Below are 19,003 nucleotides of genomic sequence, written 5' to 3'. Positions count from 1 at the left end.
ACACAAGAAAAGAAGTGAAAACTACCCAGTTTCAAAAGTAGTACTAAGGCTTCATCATTTCTCCAAATCTGGCTTAAAAATGCATTTATTGCTCTACCACCTCCTTAAGGCACTCAGAATACAGAATTTGCATGTAGGCCTCCTCATCAGATGCTCAACATCTTAATACTGTGTGGCTTTTCCTATGCTTGCTTCTCCCTCTCTCTATCTCTCTCTCATCTTTCCTCTCTCTGTCTCTCTCTCTCCATCCCTCCTTCTCTCTTTCATCCTTCCTCTTTATCTGTCTCTCTCTCAAAATCCCTCCCTCTCTCTTACTCTCTCCCCCTCTCTCTCTGTCTCTCTCTCTGTCTCTCTCTCTCCATCCCTCCCCCTCTCTCATCCTTCCTCTCTGTCTCTTTCCATCCCTCCCTCTCTCCCTCTCTCCCTCCCTCCCGCCTCTCTCTGTCTCTCTTTCTCCATCCCTACCCCCTCTCTCCATCCATCCCTCTCTCTCTCACCCTCTCTCACTCTCCCTATCTGTCTCTCTCTCCATCCCTCCCCTCTCTCTCACCCTCCCTCTCTCTCTCACCTTCTCTCTTTCATCCTTCCTCTGTGTCCCTCTCTCTCCATTCCTCCCTCCCTCTCTCTCCATCCCTACCCCTCTCTCTCACCCTCCCTCTCTGTATCTGTCATATGTTCATTTGCATAATGACCTGGTCATTGGAATGCCACTCAGTCACTAAGTGGAGAGCAGGTACAGACCTAGGATTAAGAACACTTAAACACTCTCTTTCATCTAATTACTAAATAAACTCTAACAGCTACTGCAGAAACTATCCCATCATTCCTCCCGACTCAGAACTGATTTCATTCCAGAATTATCAACGGAGAGGGCAAAGACCATCAGATGCATTTAAGGACCTTGAATTTATACCTTGATCACTTCTTGGTTACCGAAGCTGAACCAGCCACGACCAGGGAAATAACTTCCGGGCAGAAGTGAGAAGATACACTTTTGCTAACTGTGTTGCTACCTTCTTCAGGGAGGATCTAAAACCTCTTTATCTATTCCCTCTCTTCTCTCCATTGGCATCCTTCTGTCTCCAAAGACTATGGTATCATGCTCTGGAAAGAGGTCCTAAAGCAGCATCTGGTGTGGCTAAGAAGGCCAATTCGGGAAGAGCAATCTCTTCCACACTGAAAGCAGATACATTCAGTTGCCCAGACTCCACCCCACAAGCGATTACAGCAGTAGTGGGATTCAGATAATTTAACAACCGGTTCTCTGCCCTAATGACCAGCATGGTAGGTGGGGCTTGGTGGTCATGTGATTGGGTGGGCATGGCCAACTCAACATCACTCATGTTGATGGGCGCTTGGCCTTAGTTGTTACAATGTAATAAGGGTTAACCAGCGAGGCAGTTTCTGTAAGCAGGGCAATAAAGATTAGGCTAGAAACAACATCGGAATGTTTCCTTCCTGCCTTCCTTACAGGATTAGCCCTGTAAAGTGGAGAAAAACAAAAGGAGATTTCTTCCAACAAACAGTTCTCCGAACTGCTTAGAGAGTTACCAACCGGTTCTCCCGAATAGGTGTGAACTGGATGAATCCCACCGCTGGATTACAGGGCTGTTAAAAGAAGATGTACCTTCGCCCTCCTTCATGAAAGACTGTCTTGTTTTTAAACATTTGTGACAGCAAGAAATCTCATGCTGAGATGTTCATTTCTGTAACTGGCTTTACCCAAACCTCTTCAAAACTAACTGGTTTCATTTTCCTTTGTCAAAAGGGCTGAATCTGCTCAGAAACATCCCAACTGTCTGGGCAGGTAAAATGCTTACTGCTGCAGATTCAGGCCAAGCCCCACGCAAGCAGCTCACGGTAGAAATTTAAACCATTCCTTCCTGCTGTCACCCTCCAACAGGAATACAAGTACATCATGCTTTCTCCTTCAGTGCTTGTTTTGGAAATGAGGCAAATCCTTAGCAGAAACAAAAAGCTCTCAGATATAGTGACAAACATCACAAGTGAGTTTACATAAAGCTTGTCACCTTGTTCTGCACTGAATAAGGATTAACATCTCACAGCACTCTAAGCCAAGGCTTGGCTTTGGCTCAGCGTGTTGTACAAAGCAAGCCCCTGTAATTCGCAAGCCATGATTTATGACTTAATGTTGTGTGAATTCAGCCAATGGGGGCTTAGTCAACGAATCATTATTTAAGTGCAATACACAAACTATTTTTTTTATAGTTTTCTTCTTCATCCAAATGATTTAAGTTGATCTTTTCTAGAATGTAACGTCTTCCCCAGCATAATGGCTGGCGTATAAATTAAGGTTTATTCAAACACAACTCACTGAATAAGCCATCATAGGCCGGTTTCACACAACCAGGTAAGCTATAAACCATGGTTTACAAATTGCAATGGCCAGATTTGCAGTAGATGTGGAAAAATATACCTGTCAGCGTTCCAAATATCACCCAGAATTAAATCAAAGTTCAAGGCATAGCTTTCATCAAAGTCCTATTTGATAAGAGAGACATGTTGGTACAATCTGTGGAAAATCCGAATCTGAAAGCTTCCTGGGTTTCCACCCAGTTGAAAGTTCAAAACCTTGCCCCCACACCCACAAGTCCATCACATGGTCCAATCTTCTTCTGCCATGCTGGCATTTCCACCCATCTAGTTCCAGTCAGGTGCAGAAGTGCGGAGACAAAAGATGACCTTGGGCTTCTAGAAAGGAATGTTTTATTTTGACAACAACACATTCTATTCCTTACTATTCCCCCTCCCAATTCCCCACTAATGAAACAGCATAGAAAAATAATAGAGAGTGTGGCACACCAAAGATCCTAAAAGGAATATGACTGCAGGCCTGACAATAACTTTTTAAGGCTTAAACTGGGGATTCTCAAATGATGGTTCAGGTTAGGATTAGGGGGTGCCATAAGTAGTTTAGAAGGTAATCACAGCCCCCAAAAGTGGGAATGCTGCAAAACCTCACGGGGCACTTTGCCCCGTGTTAGCCTGAGAAAGTTTGGGGGCAGCTGCAATACCTCATAAACCTGAGACTCTCAGGGATAAAAAATGTTTACATTTATTAAAAGTAAGTGGTGTATTTTTTTTTAAACCATCCATATCCCCAATGTCTGTGGAGCTTCTCAATTATCATAGCCATGGTTGTCCCAATGGTGCTTCTCAAAATGCAAAACTGGAAAGAAAGTCCAGTTGCATTTTGAAAAGCACCTTTGGGACGTCCATTAGATTTATTTATGAGACATCCCAAGAGGTTTGTGAAGCCCAACTTATGAGTGATGTAGAAATCCAGCTATATTGTCTTCACGGTGGCGCAATATGGTATGCTGGCTCTCTAAATAGGGATAGGGTCCCAATCTTTGGCTTAATGCTTAAATGATATTTGGTGGTAGGGAGGAACCTGCTTGCGTATCTCAACCTACAATCAGAGGTGGTATTCAGCAGGTTCTGACCAGTTCTGGAGAACCGGTGGTAGAAATTTTGAGTAATTGGGAGAGCCAATAAATACTACCTCTGACTGCCCCCGCCCCCATCTATTCTCTGCCTCCCGAGTCCCAGCTGATTGAGGGGGAATGGGGATTTTGCGGCCACACCCACAGAACTGCTAGTAAAAAAACCTGAATCCCACCACTGCCTACAAAGGTGTTATTACCAATCTATTCAGAGTTTTAAAAATATTTATCCTTGATTAAACTTGGAATTTCAAACATTATAACCAGATCAAAGAGGCAAGCATCAGATCCCCAAGAAGCTGTCAGATAGCAACTTGGCGCAGGAGTAGAAGAATATTTTAGGGCCAAGTTAGGATCCGCTGCCTGTAATTTTCCAACCCATCTCCAAAACTTAAACTATAAAGTATCCAGCTTTTGCTCAACCTCAAGTCGATCCCTGCCGAAGTGTGCGAAGGGAAGAAGATGTTATTATCTTTATTTGCCTTATTCACCGGAAAAAAACACCCTGTTCTCTACACATACAGAAAAATTATACACTGCCTACTGGCAACAATTCAAAGTTGCAAGCGGTCACTGAGAAAAGAAATGGTTACTAGCATAGGCATGAGAGGTCCTTGGTGCTCTCCGAACTTGCTTGTTTTCTTGCAGACGTTTCATTAACCAAACTAGGTAACATCATCAGTGCTAGAAAGGAGTGAGATTTGCAAGGAGGTGGGGGAGCAGTTGGAGTCCTTGGTGGTCTCTGAGTTTGGTGCTTTTCTTGCAGATGTTTCATTACCCAAACTAGGTAACAACATCAGTGCTACTGAGGAGTGAGATTTGCAAGGAGGAGGACTGTGATGTGAAGTCCCTAGTACTCTCTGAGCTAGCTTGTTTTCTTGTCGACATTTCATTAACCAAAGTAACAGTGGTGGGATTCAAATAATTAAACAACCGGTTCTCTGCCCTAATGACCAGCTGGGTAGATGTGGCTCGGTGGTCATGTGACTATGTGGGCGTGGCCAACTCAACATCACTCAGGTCGATGGGCGCTTGGCCTTAGCTGTTACAATGGGTTCTACCACAAAACCGCGGATGACAAAATCGCGGTCGACGAAAGCGCGTATGTGACATCATCACAGCGCGACGAAAAAGATCGAAAAATGTAAAAATAAAGCTAAAACCTTCCCCTAACCCCCCCAAACCTAACCCTAAACCTAACCCTAAACCTAACCCTTAACCTAACCCTAAACCTAACCCTAAACCTAACCCTTAACGTAACGAAAAACCTAACGCTAACCCTTAACCTAACGCTAAACGTAACGCTAACGCTCTAACCCTAACCCTAACCCTTAACCTAACCCTAACCCTAACCCTTAACCTAACCCTTACCTTTATGTGAATCCGCTTGCTGTAATTTAATTTTTATTTCAATTTTTCGATCTTTTTCGTCGCGTTGTGATGACGTCACATACGCGATTTCGTCGACCGCGCTTTTGTGGAACGCGCTTTTGACGGGTCACGGTTACAATGTAATGAGGGTTAACCAGAGAGGCAGTTTCTGTAAGCAGGGCAATAAAGATGAGGCTAGAAACAACACCAGAATGTTTCCTCCCTGCCTTCCTTACAGGATTAGCCCTGTAAAGTGGAAAAAGGGCGTTGGTACTTACCTGATACGCCTCTTCTCATAGTGGGGGGGGAGTATCCAGCATGGGTTGACTTTATCCTCTCGTTGATTGGACTGAGTCATCAGAGCTCTTGGTATAAGCCTCTGGTCCACCAGGCTCCGCCCAGTTTGTAGACGAAGAACTCTATCCGACTCGTTGAACCATCCACTCCAGACCTTGTTAAGGTTTCTACTTTTTATTGAATCCTACTTTGGTCATGTTATTACAACCTACAACCTAGTAAATGTTACCCTACCATGACAGGGGGGGTCTGGATACTCCCCCCCCACTATGAGAAGAGGCGTATCAGGTAAGTACCAACGCCCTTTCTCCATAGTGAGGGGGAGGAGTATCCAGCATGGGACGTACCAAAGCCAACGTCCCTAGGGTGGGTAATAAGTTGAAGACCCCTGGCCAAATTAAGCCTGGTGAGATGTCTCCCTTGCCCTGTGGACAGCCTGTAGTACCCTGCGCTCAAACAAAGCCTCCACCGAGGCAAAGGTGTCCAGCTTGTAGTTCCTCACGAAGGGTGAGGAAGAAGACCCTGCGGCTGCCCTACATGTCTCCGCCAATGAGGCCTGTGTAGCCCAGGATGCCAAGGTGGCTGCACTTTGTGTGGAATGTGCTGTGATGGGGCTTGGTGCCTGCATGCCCTGGGATTGGTAGGCTGTAGCAATGCAGGTCCTCACCACCTGCCTATTGTGGTGGAAGTCACCTTTTTACCCAGAGACCACAGATGGTAGGAGACCAACCGGGCCTCGGACTTTCTTTTTGGGCAGGTTCTGTCTAAGGTGTGCCACTTCTTCTCTAGGGGGTGAGCAGGGTCCAGACAGAAATTGGGCATGCCCAGGTCCTGTAATTTGTGGAAACATGAACCCACCTTAGGAATGAAAGAAGGGTCCAGCCGCGGCACCTCTCTGTCCTGGTGAAAGATGCATAGGTCGTCCTCCATGGACAGGCCCTGCAGCTGTGATGTCCGCCTGGCAGATTTGATGGCCACTAGGAACACCACCTTAAGGGTTAAAAACTTTAGAGACATTGTTCGCAATGGTTCAAATGGGCCCCCTTAAAGCATCCAGCCCTTTATGCAAGACCCAGGAGGGGCACCTGTGTATCCTGAGTGGTGTGAGGTTGGATGCCCCCTTCAGAAACTGCCTTGCTAAAGGTTGTTGACTGAGTGCCTGGGCTCTACCGCATAGAAGCGCTGAAAAATGGCCGAGACTTGTCTCCTAAATGTGTTAGGGTCTAACCCCTTGTCCAGGCCTGCCTGAAGAAATCTGAGCACTAAGGGCTCTATCCCCCTGATGGAAAGTCTTTCCTCCTTCAGGATGCTCCGCTCAACCACCAAGTGGTCAATTGGAGCCATAGGGGTTCCGGGTGATCCAGTGACCCCTGCCTGAGGGAGAGCCTATCCTGAGGAATCCTCTGCACTCTGTCCCCCAATAGCGACTGAAGGTCTGCCAACCATGGCCTCCTGGGCCAATAGGGGGCAACCAGTACCAGCTCCGCCCCCTCCCACAGAATTTTTGGATGACCCTGGGAATCCGGGGCAAGGGTGAGTAAGCGTAGAGCAGTCCCCGAGGCCAGGGGCCAGGAACCTTCCATCCTTCCAAGGTGGGCAAAATGAGGACCCGGATTGTTGTTGGGGGCGACATGCTGACTCTGTAAACCGCCCAGAGAGGGCCGAAAGCCCTATGAAGCGGTAGATAAGTCTAACTGCTATTGCCCCTTCTGACCCCAGGCTTTGGTACCTGGCGTAAACCTTGGGAGCTGGGTGTTGGGGGGGGGGTGGCAAATAGCTCGACTTCCGGGTGGCTGAGGTGGTCCATCGCCTCTCTGAAGATCACCGGGTGCAATCTCCACTCCGAGTTGTCCACTTCTGCCCGGCTGAGCCATTGGCTCTGATGTTGTCCCCCCCCCCCGCTATATGTTCCGCCCTTAAGGAGAGAACATTCCATACGGCCCACTGACCCGGCCTTTTGGCCTCCCTCATGAGGGCCTTCGACTTGGTCCCCCCGTCTGTTGAAGTGGGCCTTGGGTGCAATATTGTCTGTGGGGGCTGGAAGGTGTCTGTCCTTGACAGAGTGGTGAAATTTTTCTAGGGTCAAGCGAACTGCCCTGCGTTCCAACCAGTTGATATTGTGAGTCAGTTCTGTCTGGTTCACTGTCCCTGCACTATCTGGTCTTGTAGGTGGGCGCCCCCCACCCTCCGAACAGGTTGGCACCTGTGGCTACCGTCACCCGGTCTGGCGTTCTGAAGAATTCGCCCTTGGTTATCGCCGGGGACGTCCACCCGATCAGTGAGCGTGGGACTATTGCCGGGAGAAGAACCCTGGCCTGGGAGTAGCTCCTGTGCCTTTGCTGGAATGGCAAGGGAACCCTTGTAGGTCTCTGATGTAGAGACGGGCCCAAGGAATAATGCCAAAGGCTGAGACCCTGGTGCCTAACCATCTAGACCATGTGGCTAAAGGCACCCTGTCTCCCTTGATTACCTGGATGACTAGTCGTCTTAGCGAGCACTGTCTTTTGGGTGACAGGAATATCTTACCTGCCACTGAGTCTATCAGAGCCCCTAGGTGAATGAGCCTAGTGGAAGGGTAGAATTGGCTTTTAACCGGATTCCCCGAGAACCCGTGCTCCCTCAGGAATGGCAAGGTGATATCTAGATCCCCTAATGCCCCTTCAAAGGATGACTGTATGAGGAGGTCATCTAGGTGGCCTAGAATCCTAACTGGAATCTGCCTCCAGCTCGCTGCTAAGGCAGCCATTACCTTGGTGAAGTCTTGCGGGGAGGGATACCGGCCGAAGGGCAAGGCCTGGTTATGGGAGTGCTGCCCCAGGTAGCTGCACGTGAGAAACCTCCTGTAATCCCTAGTGATGGGAATGTGTAAATAGGCCTCTGTGGGGTCTATAAAAGTGCGGAAGTCTCCCTGTCTGATTCCCTCCAAGATGGAGTGGAGGGAATGTATTTTGAACCTCCTGTAACGATTGAAGCGGTCCCGCCACTTCAGATCCAGAATTACCCTCCATCCCCGATGTCTTGGGGATTCCGAAAGGGATGGTGTAATGCCCTTGGCCCTGCTGTCTAGAGGCACTGGCTGGATGGCTCCATGTCCAGCAGGAGTTGTATAGCTGCATCAGTAATCTCCGTGCCGGGTTATTTGAAACCGGGCAGCTCTGGAAAAACCCCAGGGGTTTAGACAGGAGTTCCAGAGCCGGACTGTGCCTCATGGTGTTCTGAACCTATTTATCTGATGAGGCACGGTCGCAGCAGTCGGTGAAGTATGCCAACCGCCCCCCTGGGGGGGGTGACTCGGTTCTGGCCTTAGTTTTTGCGGGAGGGGCATCCCCCCCGCCACATCCTCCGCTCCCTCGGAAGGGCCGCTTCTGCTGCCTGCCCCTCTGCTGCCTATCTTGGCATCTCTGCCTGCCGGAAGAGCCTCCTCGTAATGCCTGGCACCTGAGTACCCCGCCCCTGAACCCCTGAAGGGATCCTAACCCCAGAAGGAGGACCCGAAGTCTTGTCCCCGGGAACAGGGCCGTCTGGAGTAAGGCACCGTCCTGAACTGTCCCCTCTTAGGGGCTGTGGGGAGATCCTTCCTCTAGTCCTTATTCTCGACCAGATAGGGGTCCAGAGCGGGTCCAAAAGGGACATCTCCTGTGAAAGGAGTGGATGCCAGGCGCCACCTGTGGTGAACCTCTGCCTGCCACTGTCTCAGCCACAGCAGCCTGCGAGATGCAACAGTGGAACAATTGCCCTGGAGGCAAGCCTGGTTGCAGACAATGAGGCATCTGCCACAGATTGGATGACCGCCCCCAGCTTATTGATGTCCTGGTGCGCTCTGACCTCGGTAATGGGGATGCGTTGTTGCAGCTCCTGCAGCCAGAGCAGAGGAGACCTATTGAACAATGAGGCGGTGATGGCGGCCTTCACCGCCCAGGCGGCTGCCTGATGCCTCTTCGGAGGGTGAGGCCCGCCTTCCTGTCTTCCCACGTCAGAGCCTGCTCAGGTTCCCCTGGCAGAATCAGGGGTGTTGCAGAGCCAAAGCCAAGGCGCCCCTGGTGGGTGGGATAGCACATTTGATCCACATTGAAAGGCCTTGTCTGTGGATGTGAGCATGGGAATGGCCCCTTGGCACTTGACCGATTCAAGAAAGGCCCTGGGAGTTGGCACTGTGTCGGTCTCAATGGCCTGCTCCTCAAACCTGGTTTCTGCAGAAAACCCCCTGCTGCTGAGGCGGTGCCTCTGCTGCTCTGTTCCCAAGCCTGGCGGCTGCTTAACCCTTAAAAAGGAGTGATTTATATAACAAAGGCTGGAACAACCCGGTGAAGGTCAGCTTGGGGGGGGGGGAAGCCTATGTCATTGGATAGGTAATCCTCCCTGACTTCCCCCTCCTCACAATCCAGCTCACTCTCCTCCCATGATAAGGCTGAGGAGCTAAGCTGTCCTTCCCCTGGGTTTCCAGCCCTTCAGGTATCCTAGGAGAGGATGCCACTGAGGCAGCATTTGAGGCTGCTGCAGCAATGTCAGGCATTGCTGGAAGCCCTTCATCATTATGTCTGAAAATTGGGGGCCCCTGTGGTAATTGCTGGCTGGGGGCCCTTGCCTGTCTGGGGGGGGGGTGGCAGAGGCTGATCTCAGGGAGGCAGCATGGGGGAGGGGGATTGCCACCTCTGAGGGAGACCCCAAGGACTAGGGGTGTCAAAGGGGATTCTTGCCTGCAAATGGTTGTCTCCCCTGCAGTCCCACCTGCTGTGGGGCCTCCAGGAGCCTTTCTTTTCTTTCCCTGGCATGGGATGGATTTGAGGCCACTTGCCCTCTTGCAAATCTGTTCCAGTCTTTAATGCCTCCTCCTTTCTTATTTAGATGGCTTGGGAGGCTTGTGACTCCCCCCCCCTGCTTTCAGCTCTGCCCTGGGGGGAGGTGTTTTTTTTGTTTTTGTTTTTTTTGTCTCTGCCTTTCCTCCCCCCCCCCCCCGCCTGTTTCCAGCTCTGCGCTGGGGGAGAGGTGCTTCTTTTTGTCTCTGCCTTTCCTCCCCCCCTTCTCTGGGCCGCCTGAGGGGTGGTCACTAACCTGGTGGGACTGCCGGCTGTTGTTGCCAGTACCTGTGTCCTGCCAGTCTCCTGTTGCCTCTGGGCGCCGCCATCTTGGAACACATGGTCCCTTATGGCTTCAAGATGGCGCCTTTGCCAGGAGATGAAGGCGCCCCTTTTGAATATTCTGGCTGGGCGGCTTGTGCTCCGAAGAGCTGCGCTGCTGCCGTTTTCTTCACTTCCCATGCCGCTGGAGTCCTTGCTTTGCCCGTGAGCCCCCTCCAATGAGGTGGGTCACGTACCAATGGGGCGGGCGCTCCGCGTTTGCAAGGCTCCCTTCCAGGGGGCGGGGGGGCTCCGCGCCGTCCTAGCCTGTCCCTTCTCACGATCCGCGGCTCTTGGGGAAGTCTCCGGCGCTGCTGGTGTCCTTGCAGCCGGGCGTGCCTGCCAGAGGCTTCTGCCCTCTGTCTCCTGCTCACCCGGCAAATTCCTGTCTGAGTGTTGCTTTTCTCACTCAGAAGCCTGGGCGGCGGGCCGCCCGCTGAGGGGCTTTTGGCCGATCCTTACAGTCCCGGGAGTTGCCAGCTCGCCTGGGATGCTGTAGGAGGGAGACACTGGAATTTTCCTTCCTTTTCTTTCTTGAATATCTTCGACCTGTTGGAGATCTAGGATGGTCAACTGTCCATTTGAGTGGACTGAGTCTATAAACTGGGCGGAGCCTGGTGGACCAGAGGCTTATACCAAGAGCTCTGATGACTCAGTCCAATCAACGAGAGGATAAAGTCAACCCATGCTGGATACTCCTCCCCCTCACTATGGAGAAAAGCAAAAGGAGATTTCTTCCAACAACCAGTTCTCTGAACTGCTTGGAAAGTTAACAACCGGTTCTCCCGAATAGGTGCGAGCTGGCTGAATCCCACCACTGCAACTAGGTAAGATCATCAATGCTAGTTATCTAGTTTGGGTAATGAAATATCTGCAAGGAATCAAACAAGCTTAGGGAACATCAAGGACCCCTCATATCAACCCTGAGCTACCTATATTGTCCTTTATTAGTAGACTAAGCATGGTTAGGAAAAATAGGTCCTGGCTAACAACATTTTGCAGATTTACCTCTTAACCATCTCAAATTAAATCTCGAGTTTCTATAACAATGAGAGTTCCTTTGCTCCAGGATTGTCCCTGTCCAACTATGCAATTTATCTTATTTTAAAGCTACCACCTCAATAAGAAGAAACTGCAGTGAAGCTGAACCAGCCAACTATGTACTTAAATTAATGAGCTGGCTTCATTTCAGCCAAGCTGTCATCTAAACACGTACAGAGTTTTCTTCTCACTCTCAAGAACCACAGATAGAAAGTGTGTGTATCAAGACAAAAACATCCAGGTTTTCAAGGACAACGAAGCCCAGAGAGATGTGTTATTTAGCAGTAAAACATACGTTTCACTGACCAAAGATCCTTGGTTTTTGTCCCAGGGTAGGCTCTGATTTGAAACCTCAAAGACATCTTAGTCAGTGGCTGCTTTCGCCCAGCACATTAACCCATGGATAACCGAACCAGACAGAACAAATTCAACTGCCTGGATTTGCACACTATGCTGGACCGCAAACCAGCCAAGCATCCTTTAGCTAACATACTGCAACTGTTTTAAAAATAAACAGTGTGCATGCTGAGTTCACACATCCTGCCAAGACCTCATTGGTTTGAACCAGAGTTTGCTGAACAACCACCATTGCCTGGATTCAGACATTTCTCTAAGGCTCAGAGCAGAGGGGATCAAGCCTCCCTTTGGGGGCCTTCAGAGGTCAGCACACTGCTTGAAGGTACAGGAGAGAGATCACAGGTTAGTGCACTGCAGCTAATTGGTGTCTGCCAAATTTACTTCAAGCTTCACTTTCAGACATGATGTGCCACAGTAATCCCCAAAATACTAAACTTGAGTCTGGGGCATCAAAAGGTTGTTTATCTTGGGCTAAAGTGATCCACAAACCTAACCATTGCCTACAAATCACAACAATTGAGTTCAACACTCTAAATCCAAATCAAGCTAACAATATGATTCCTTAAGATGCAAACAAGAAGTCAGATATATCTTTAATACCTCAATGGGAGGAGAGAGAAAAAAACCTCCACCTAACTCCAAAACAGTTATCCCAGTTGCTGAAGAAAGAACCTTCTTTCAATTATGATTCAGTAGCTGCACTCAAACATGTCAGATTACATTTAACCAGAGTTTCTTAAAGAAGTCATAATTGGCTAGGCACACTGAGCCTTTAAAAGAGAGAGAGAGAAAGAGAGAGAGAGAAAGAGAGAGAGAGGGGGGGGAATCTTGCAAAGCACATTGGCGAGGTTGACACAACAGTAAGATTGATTCAGCATCTGTAGCTTAGACTGAGAAGTTCAACCAATTGTCTTAGCTCATGGTTCTACAAAGAGTACAAACCCAGAGTAATAATAATAAAAACTCTCACGTAATTAAACAGATGGAGAGCTTTCCTTTTCATTTTAGTTTGGCATTACCATCGTAATGCAGAACTGCATCGAACTGCAGAAAAAACAATGACTACCAACCTGCCTTTGATTGAGGACCTGTACACTGCACGAGTCGTGAAAATATCTACATACCCCTCACATCCTGGACATAAATTATTTCAACTCCTACCCTCAAAACGATGCTATAGAGCACTGCACACCAAGACAACTAGACACAAGGACAGTTTTTTCCCCCCGAACGCCATCACTCTGCTAAACAAATAATTCCCTTACCACTGTTAAACCATTCACGAAGGCTGCATTACTATTACTATTAGTCTTCTCATAGTTCCTATCCCCCATCTCCTCTCACTTATGACTGCAGGACTGTAACTTTGTTGCTTGCATCCTTACAATTTATATTGATATTGATTTTTTCCTTATTGCTTATTTGTACCCTGTGGCTATCATTAAGTGTTGTACCTTATGATTCCTGGTGTTGTACCTTATGATTCCTGGCGATTCCTGTGACTATGATTAAGTGTTGTACCTTATGATTCCAGTGTACATTTTTATGTACACTGAGAGCCTAGGCACCAAAGACAAATTCCTTGTGTGTCCAATCACACTTGGCCAATAAAGAATTCAATTCTATTATTCTATTCTATTCTATTCTTTATTCTCTATTCTATTGCATTCTATTTTCTTTATTCTCTATTCTATTCTACTTTCTCTATTCTCTATTCTATTCTATCTTCTCTATTCTCTATTCTATTCTATTTTCTCTATTATTCTATTCTATTCTACACCGGCAAAGATAAAAACAGGATTCCTTGCTGTTTCTGGCAAAGCAAGATTATTTAGCACGCCGTACTTAATAAGTCAGCTCAGGGAAGATTTAACCGCTAGCACTCACGTGCAAAATGGAAACCTTCACCTCGGGAGATTACCGATTTTGCGTGCCGAGCGAAACCAGCGCGTCAAAGCGCGATATAACGAGCAGCCTGAGCTGAAAAGGATCAGATTCAACACCCCGTGGGAACACGACGGAACCCCCGCTGCAGGTTTCGAGCACAGGAGGACGGGGGGTCTCCCCCATCCAATTAACCGGTGGCACTGGAGCCCCTCGGGAATCATAAAGGCAATATTCAAATCCCGGCTCTCTCCCTTACCTCTGATGCTGCTGAAGGCGGAGAAGGCGAGCCAAAGCCCCAACAGGAGCTGCCAGGCGCTGGATCTCTCCATGAGGTTCCCTCCGGCGCTGGACTCCCGTCCCGTCCCTAACTCCGCGGCTGTTTGTGTTTGGCTTCCTGTCTCGCAGGGATGTAAGTCGGTGAGCGAGTGACTCAGTGCCCTCCGCCCCCTCGCTCCCCGGGGACTCGAGCCTGCCAGTTACGCCCGGCCTCCACGTGCTCCAGCCGGCCAGCCAATGGAGAGACGGCCCCGGGGAAGCCGAAGGGGAGAGGGCAGGCTCGGATCTCTCCCACCCACCCCCACCCACCCCCAAAAAGCCGCCTCCTTTGGCTCGGATGAGCCCCGGCTGATGGACCAGGCTGGGCGGCTAACCGTCAACTTTTCCAAAAGGGGAAGAGGGGGAAAAAACCGGTGCGCTCCTTTTCAGGGTTCCAGGAATGGTCTTCTTAGCCATTGCGCGCGGGAGCGCGTGATTTATTAGCCGGATTCACGCAAGAACTCCCGAGAACTAGACTAATGCTCAATCAGCGCAAGAGCTGACCCTGAAGTGGGCTAATTCCCCCCTGAATGTAGGTCAGCCTCTGCCAGCTCAACCAACATGATTTCAGGTTAAGATACTATTGCAGTGATGGCTAACCTTTTCTGGACCCAGTGCCCAAAGCGTGTGGGCGCCCGAACCCCCAAATGCAATACCTGTGCAGCCCCCCACATATATTCCGCCACCACCCCCGTCCATGGTGTGTGGCCCACACATGCACCCCGTCCCACGTATGTGCTCTGCCCCACTATGCCCACTCACATGCACCCCACCCCACACAGGAGCACGTGCCCCCCCGCACACCCTCATCCCCCCCGCACATACACCTGCAGCCTCCCTGCTTGCATCCCCCCCCACGTGGCCCCACCACACATGCGTGGCAGAGACCCGAAGACCAGCTGGCGGGAGGCACATGCGCATGCACAGCGGAGCTCATCTGGGGGTGACAGCTCAAATGGCCACAGAGAGGGCGCTGCAGGCCACCTCTGGCACACGTGCCACAGGTTCGCCATCACGGTACTATCGCATGGGCTCATCTGTTTCTACTGTACAGGTAGCCCCTCCAGTTACCACCGCGGTTGAGCTCACAATTTACGTCGCTAAGTGAAACATTTGTCGAATGAGTTTGTCGCCATTTCACCGCTTTTGGGGGGGGCCAGGGTGGTTAAGTGTATCACTGTAGTTCTGAGTCATACGATAAAGTAGGACGTAAAGTGAGGTTTGGACATTAAGTGTGAAACCTACTGGGTCAGGCTGGATAGCCTCTCAGGAACCCTTTACTTCTATATTAAAAGCCACATAGACAGAGTTGGAGCTTGCAAAAGAACAGGAAGCAAGTGCCTAACCTCAAGATGTCCCTATGTCAAAACCTATGTCAAAACCTATGTCAAAAGTCCAAGGTCCAATTAAAGTTCGTTAATGACACGTACTCCATAAACAAAAGGAGAAGTAAGACCCCCATCTCCTTATAAGGCTTTCTCCTCAAGGTAACCACTAAGAAATGTGTTAAGTATTTCCGTGTTGCAATGCTTTTGAGACTAAGAACACGTGCTTCGATAATGAAGGTTGTTCAGAACTGGCAATGCTAAGCCATGGGCTAGCTTTCTGAACCTGGCTGCCAAATAAACTTTTCCTGTATCCTGAGAAGTCTAAAGCCTGTTATTTTCTGCAACAACACAGTTGTTTATTTTTATTTTATTTATTTTGTCAAGCATGTCTTAGATAACATGTACAAGGATACATGAAAAGGATACGAATAAAAGGAAACATTGGGACAGGGACGGTAGGCACATTGGTGTGCTTATGCACCAACTTATGAGTGAATCTTATGATTCTACTTATGAGTGAATCAGGCTTCCCCATTGATTTTCCTTGTCAGACAGTCGCAAAAGGTGATCATGTGACACACACCCCCCCCCCAGGGGACACTGCGCCTGTCATAAAGCTGAACCAGTTGCCAAGAGTCTGGATTTTGACCACGGAGATGCTGCAACGGTTGTAAGTGTGAAAAACGGTCATCAGTGGCTTTTTTTTTCAGTGCCGTCGTAACTTCGAATGGTCACCAAACGAACTGTTGTAAGCCGAGGACTACCCGTACTTCAACCACTGCTTGGCACAGCTGTCTTAATTGTTCTGTGGGATGTGCCATGGCTTTTATTATTACATTGCAACCCATGGCATGCATCTGCTGTGAGAGGCCAAGTTTTAATTGCTCTGCTGGGAGATTTGTAAGGCTCCAGATGTGGTCAAACGAGAACTTCCAATATTGCTTCAACATCAGGCAAATGTGGACGATCATGGGCTGTTTGGCCTGTAAGTAAAACTGCTCATTACACCAGCCTGCAAGACTTGTTGGGACCTAATCTTCACAAGAGACACTGACCCACATTTTTGAACAGGGTGTGGCTGATGCCTTCAACCATTCTGCATGCAGGAATGGTGTAGAAATTAATCAGATGCTCTGGTGCATTTCTTTATGAGTCACTGGACTAGTTGACTAGCTTCCTAACTGCTTATGCAAACATGCAGAAGATAGTTGTTTTGTTTCAAACTTAATTTCCAGATAAAACAATCTCTGACTCCCTTGGGCCATCACGTCAGAGATATTTCCTTCCCAGATTCCTCAAGGCCTTCAATGAGATTGGACTGCCATTTGTCAGAAATGGTGTAAGGTCTCCTATTTGGACTAGATGACCTACAACAGAGGGGTCAAACTCACGACCCATGGCCTGGATGCATCACAGGCTGGCCACGCCCACACCCAGTTTAGCAAAGGGCGAAAAAGTCATGATACGTCTCACGTGACGTCACCAAGATGACACACGTTTGACACCCCTGGCCTACAAGGTCCTTTCCAACTCTGTTTAATGGCTTCCGATTTTCTTAAAAATTATTTAGGATTAATTTTATGTCATGCCATGTTTTTATAAACGTTGCCAAATTTGAATTCCACAGGGAAATACTTAGAGAGGTATCTGCCTTGAAAGTAGATAATGTAGAACTGCATAGCGCAGTCATACATCAGCAAGAAATGTTTGATATTATGTCATAAAATGTTTTGTGATTAATTTTATGTCATGTAATGTTTTATAAAACTTGCCAACTTTGAATGCCACAGGAGTTACGGGTCCCAGAGTTTTGGTGTGTTCTGTAAGTTGGTCCATTTGAGGCCCCTTGGTTCGCAAATTTTTGCTCTACGATGCACCATTTTGGCCAGTTAAAAGTTACAGACATGTGAGTTTTAATAGGAAAGAAAGAACGCATGAAAGTTTGATCAGGGAGCACTGGAAATTGGGAATGTCTAGTCCAAGGAATGATGGGTTTCAAACATTTTTTTACTACCAGTTCTGTGGGCGGGGCTTGGTGGGCAGCGTGGCAGGGGAATATTACTGCAAAATCCTCATTCCCTCCCCACCCCACTAACCTGCTTTCCAGCTCCCTTCTCCTGTTCAGGGCAAAAAAAAAGATCAGCTGGGAGGCTGGGAGACAGCAGGGGCGGGGCCAGCCTATTTGCCAGTTCTCTGAACTACTCAAAATTTCGGCTACCATTTCTCCAGAACCTGTCAGAACTGGCTGAATACCACCTCTGGTCCAAGCATGTCAAACTTCATTTCATTGAGGGCTGCATCAGGGTTGTGTTTGACCTCAGAGGGCTGGAGTGGGTGTGGCCAAGTGGGCATGGCCAGGGTGGGCATGCCAGCTCAACGTCACTTGTGTCAAGGGCCCCTATGGTGGCCAAGTGCATTTTTTGCTGACAGAGGCACCGTGGGCCAGTCCTTTGCTGTTTCCAGGGTGGGTCCATGGGCCAGATCTAAGCACCCCGCAGGCTGAATCTGGCCCACGGGCCTTGAGTTTGACACCCCTGGTCTAGTCTAATGAAGAAAGGCTAGGGATGACAAGTTTTCCAATATTTGAGGAGTTATTACAGAAAGGAGGAGTCAATCTATTCTCCAAAGCATCTTGAGGGCAGGACAAGAATAAACTTCTCAAGGAAAGATCCAACCTAGGACTAATGAAAAATTTCCTGACCGTGAGAACAATTAGTGCAATGGCTTGCCTTCAGAAGTTGTGGGTGCTCCATCACTGGAGATTTTCAAGAAGAGATTAGACAGTCATTTGTCCCAAAAAGTTTGGACTAGATTAGAAGACCTCCAAGGTCTCTTCCAACTCTGTTATTCTGTATTCTGGGTCATAGAGGTATGGAAACCCCCAGGAGTTGAAAAGAGAAGTGGCAAAGAAACAGAGTGGAAGAATGGTAAATCCAAGTTTATGCCCAACAAGAAGTTGCCTGCAGCTGATGATTCCTCATCTAAAGCCACATCGAAAAACTTGCTTACCAAATCTTTTCATAATCTGTAATTAGGATGCACTGTTTTTACAGAAGTGTCTCCACTCTTTTGAGCTGAACCCAAAAGATATCAAATTTCTAGTTCCTGATACTCAACTTGAAACACAACTTCAATCTCTGCATAGCCTTTACGTTTTTAAAAACAGATTTACAAGAAAAATCAGAAGTTTCTTGAATGCATATTTCTTCACTTGGATTGTGAAAAACGTATTAAAACAAATTTTAAAACAAAACTGTTTTTTTAAAGTGTTATTGCAAAAACTTTTAGGGAAAGTTTACACATCCACTATTAGATGTTTTAGTGATGAAAAATGGGATAAAAGCAGTGGTGGGATTCAAATTTTTTTACTACCTGTTCGGTGGGTGTGGCTTGGTGGGCGTGGCAGGGGAAGAATACTGCAAAATTCTCATCCCTCCCCACTCCTGGGGGAAGGATACCGTAAAATCTGTGACCCGTCAAAACCGCGGTAGAATAAAGCGCGCCCGATGAAAGCGCGTACGTGATGTCATCAGCAGCAGGACGAAAAAAATTAAAAATAAATTAAATTTAAATTAAAATTAAATTAAAGCAAGCCGATTCACATAAAGGTAAGGGTTAGGTTTAGGGTTAGGGTTAGGTTAAGGGTTAGGGTTAGGTTTAGGGTTAGGTTCAGGGTTAGCGTTAGGTTTAGCGTTAGGTTAAGGGTTAGGGTTAGGTTTAGGGTTAGGTTAAGGGTTAGGTTTAGGGTTAGGTTTGGGGGGGTTAGGGTAAGGTTTTCGCTTTAATTTTAAATTTACCGCTCACAGCGCGATGTTTTTGTCGC

At 48.2% G+C, this 19,003-nt stretch overlaps 1 protein-coding gene across 2 annotated transcripts in view; it reads right to left on the bottom strand.

The window, feature by feature from the left end:
• The window catches only part of MFGE8 (milk fat globule EGF and factor V/VIII domain containing), a 44,838-nt gene extending 30,868 nt beyond the window's left edge, over nt 1-13,970 (bottom strand). The window contains exon 1 of one of the 2 annotated variants that reach the window (XM_087704296.1): nt 13,794-13,970. In XM_087704296.1, coding sequence (XP_087560422.1) covers nt 13,794-13,866 — 73 coding nt within the window. In that variant the 5' untranslated portion in view covers nt 13,867-13,970. The remainder of the gene's footprint in view (nt 1-13,793) is intronic. The other variant, XM_087704297.1, reaches the window with a different exon arrangement.
• Nucleotides 13,971-19,003: the final 5,033 nt, after the last annotated feature.

Source organism: Thamnophis sirtalis, unplaced genomic scaffold (assembly GCF_051295495.1).
Source record: "Thamnophis sirtalis isolate CommonGarterSnake01/CBP01778 unplaced genomic scaffold, rThaSir2_p1.2 scaffold_2, whole genome shotgun sequence".
NCBI lineage: Eukaryota > Metazoa > Chordata > Lepidosauria > Squamata > Natricidae > Thamnophis > Thamnophis sirtalis.
Note: the sequence above shows the minus strand (reverse complement) of the source record. Positions and strands in the feature narration are given on the sequence as shown.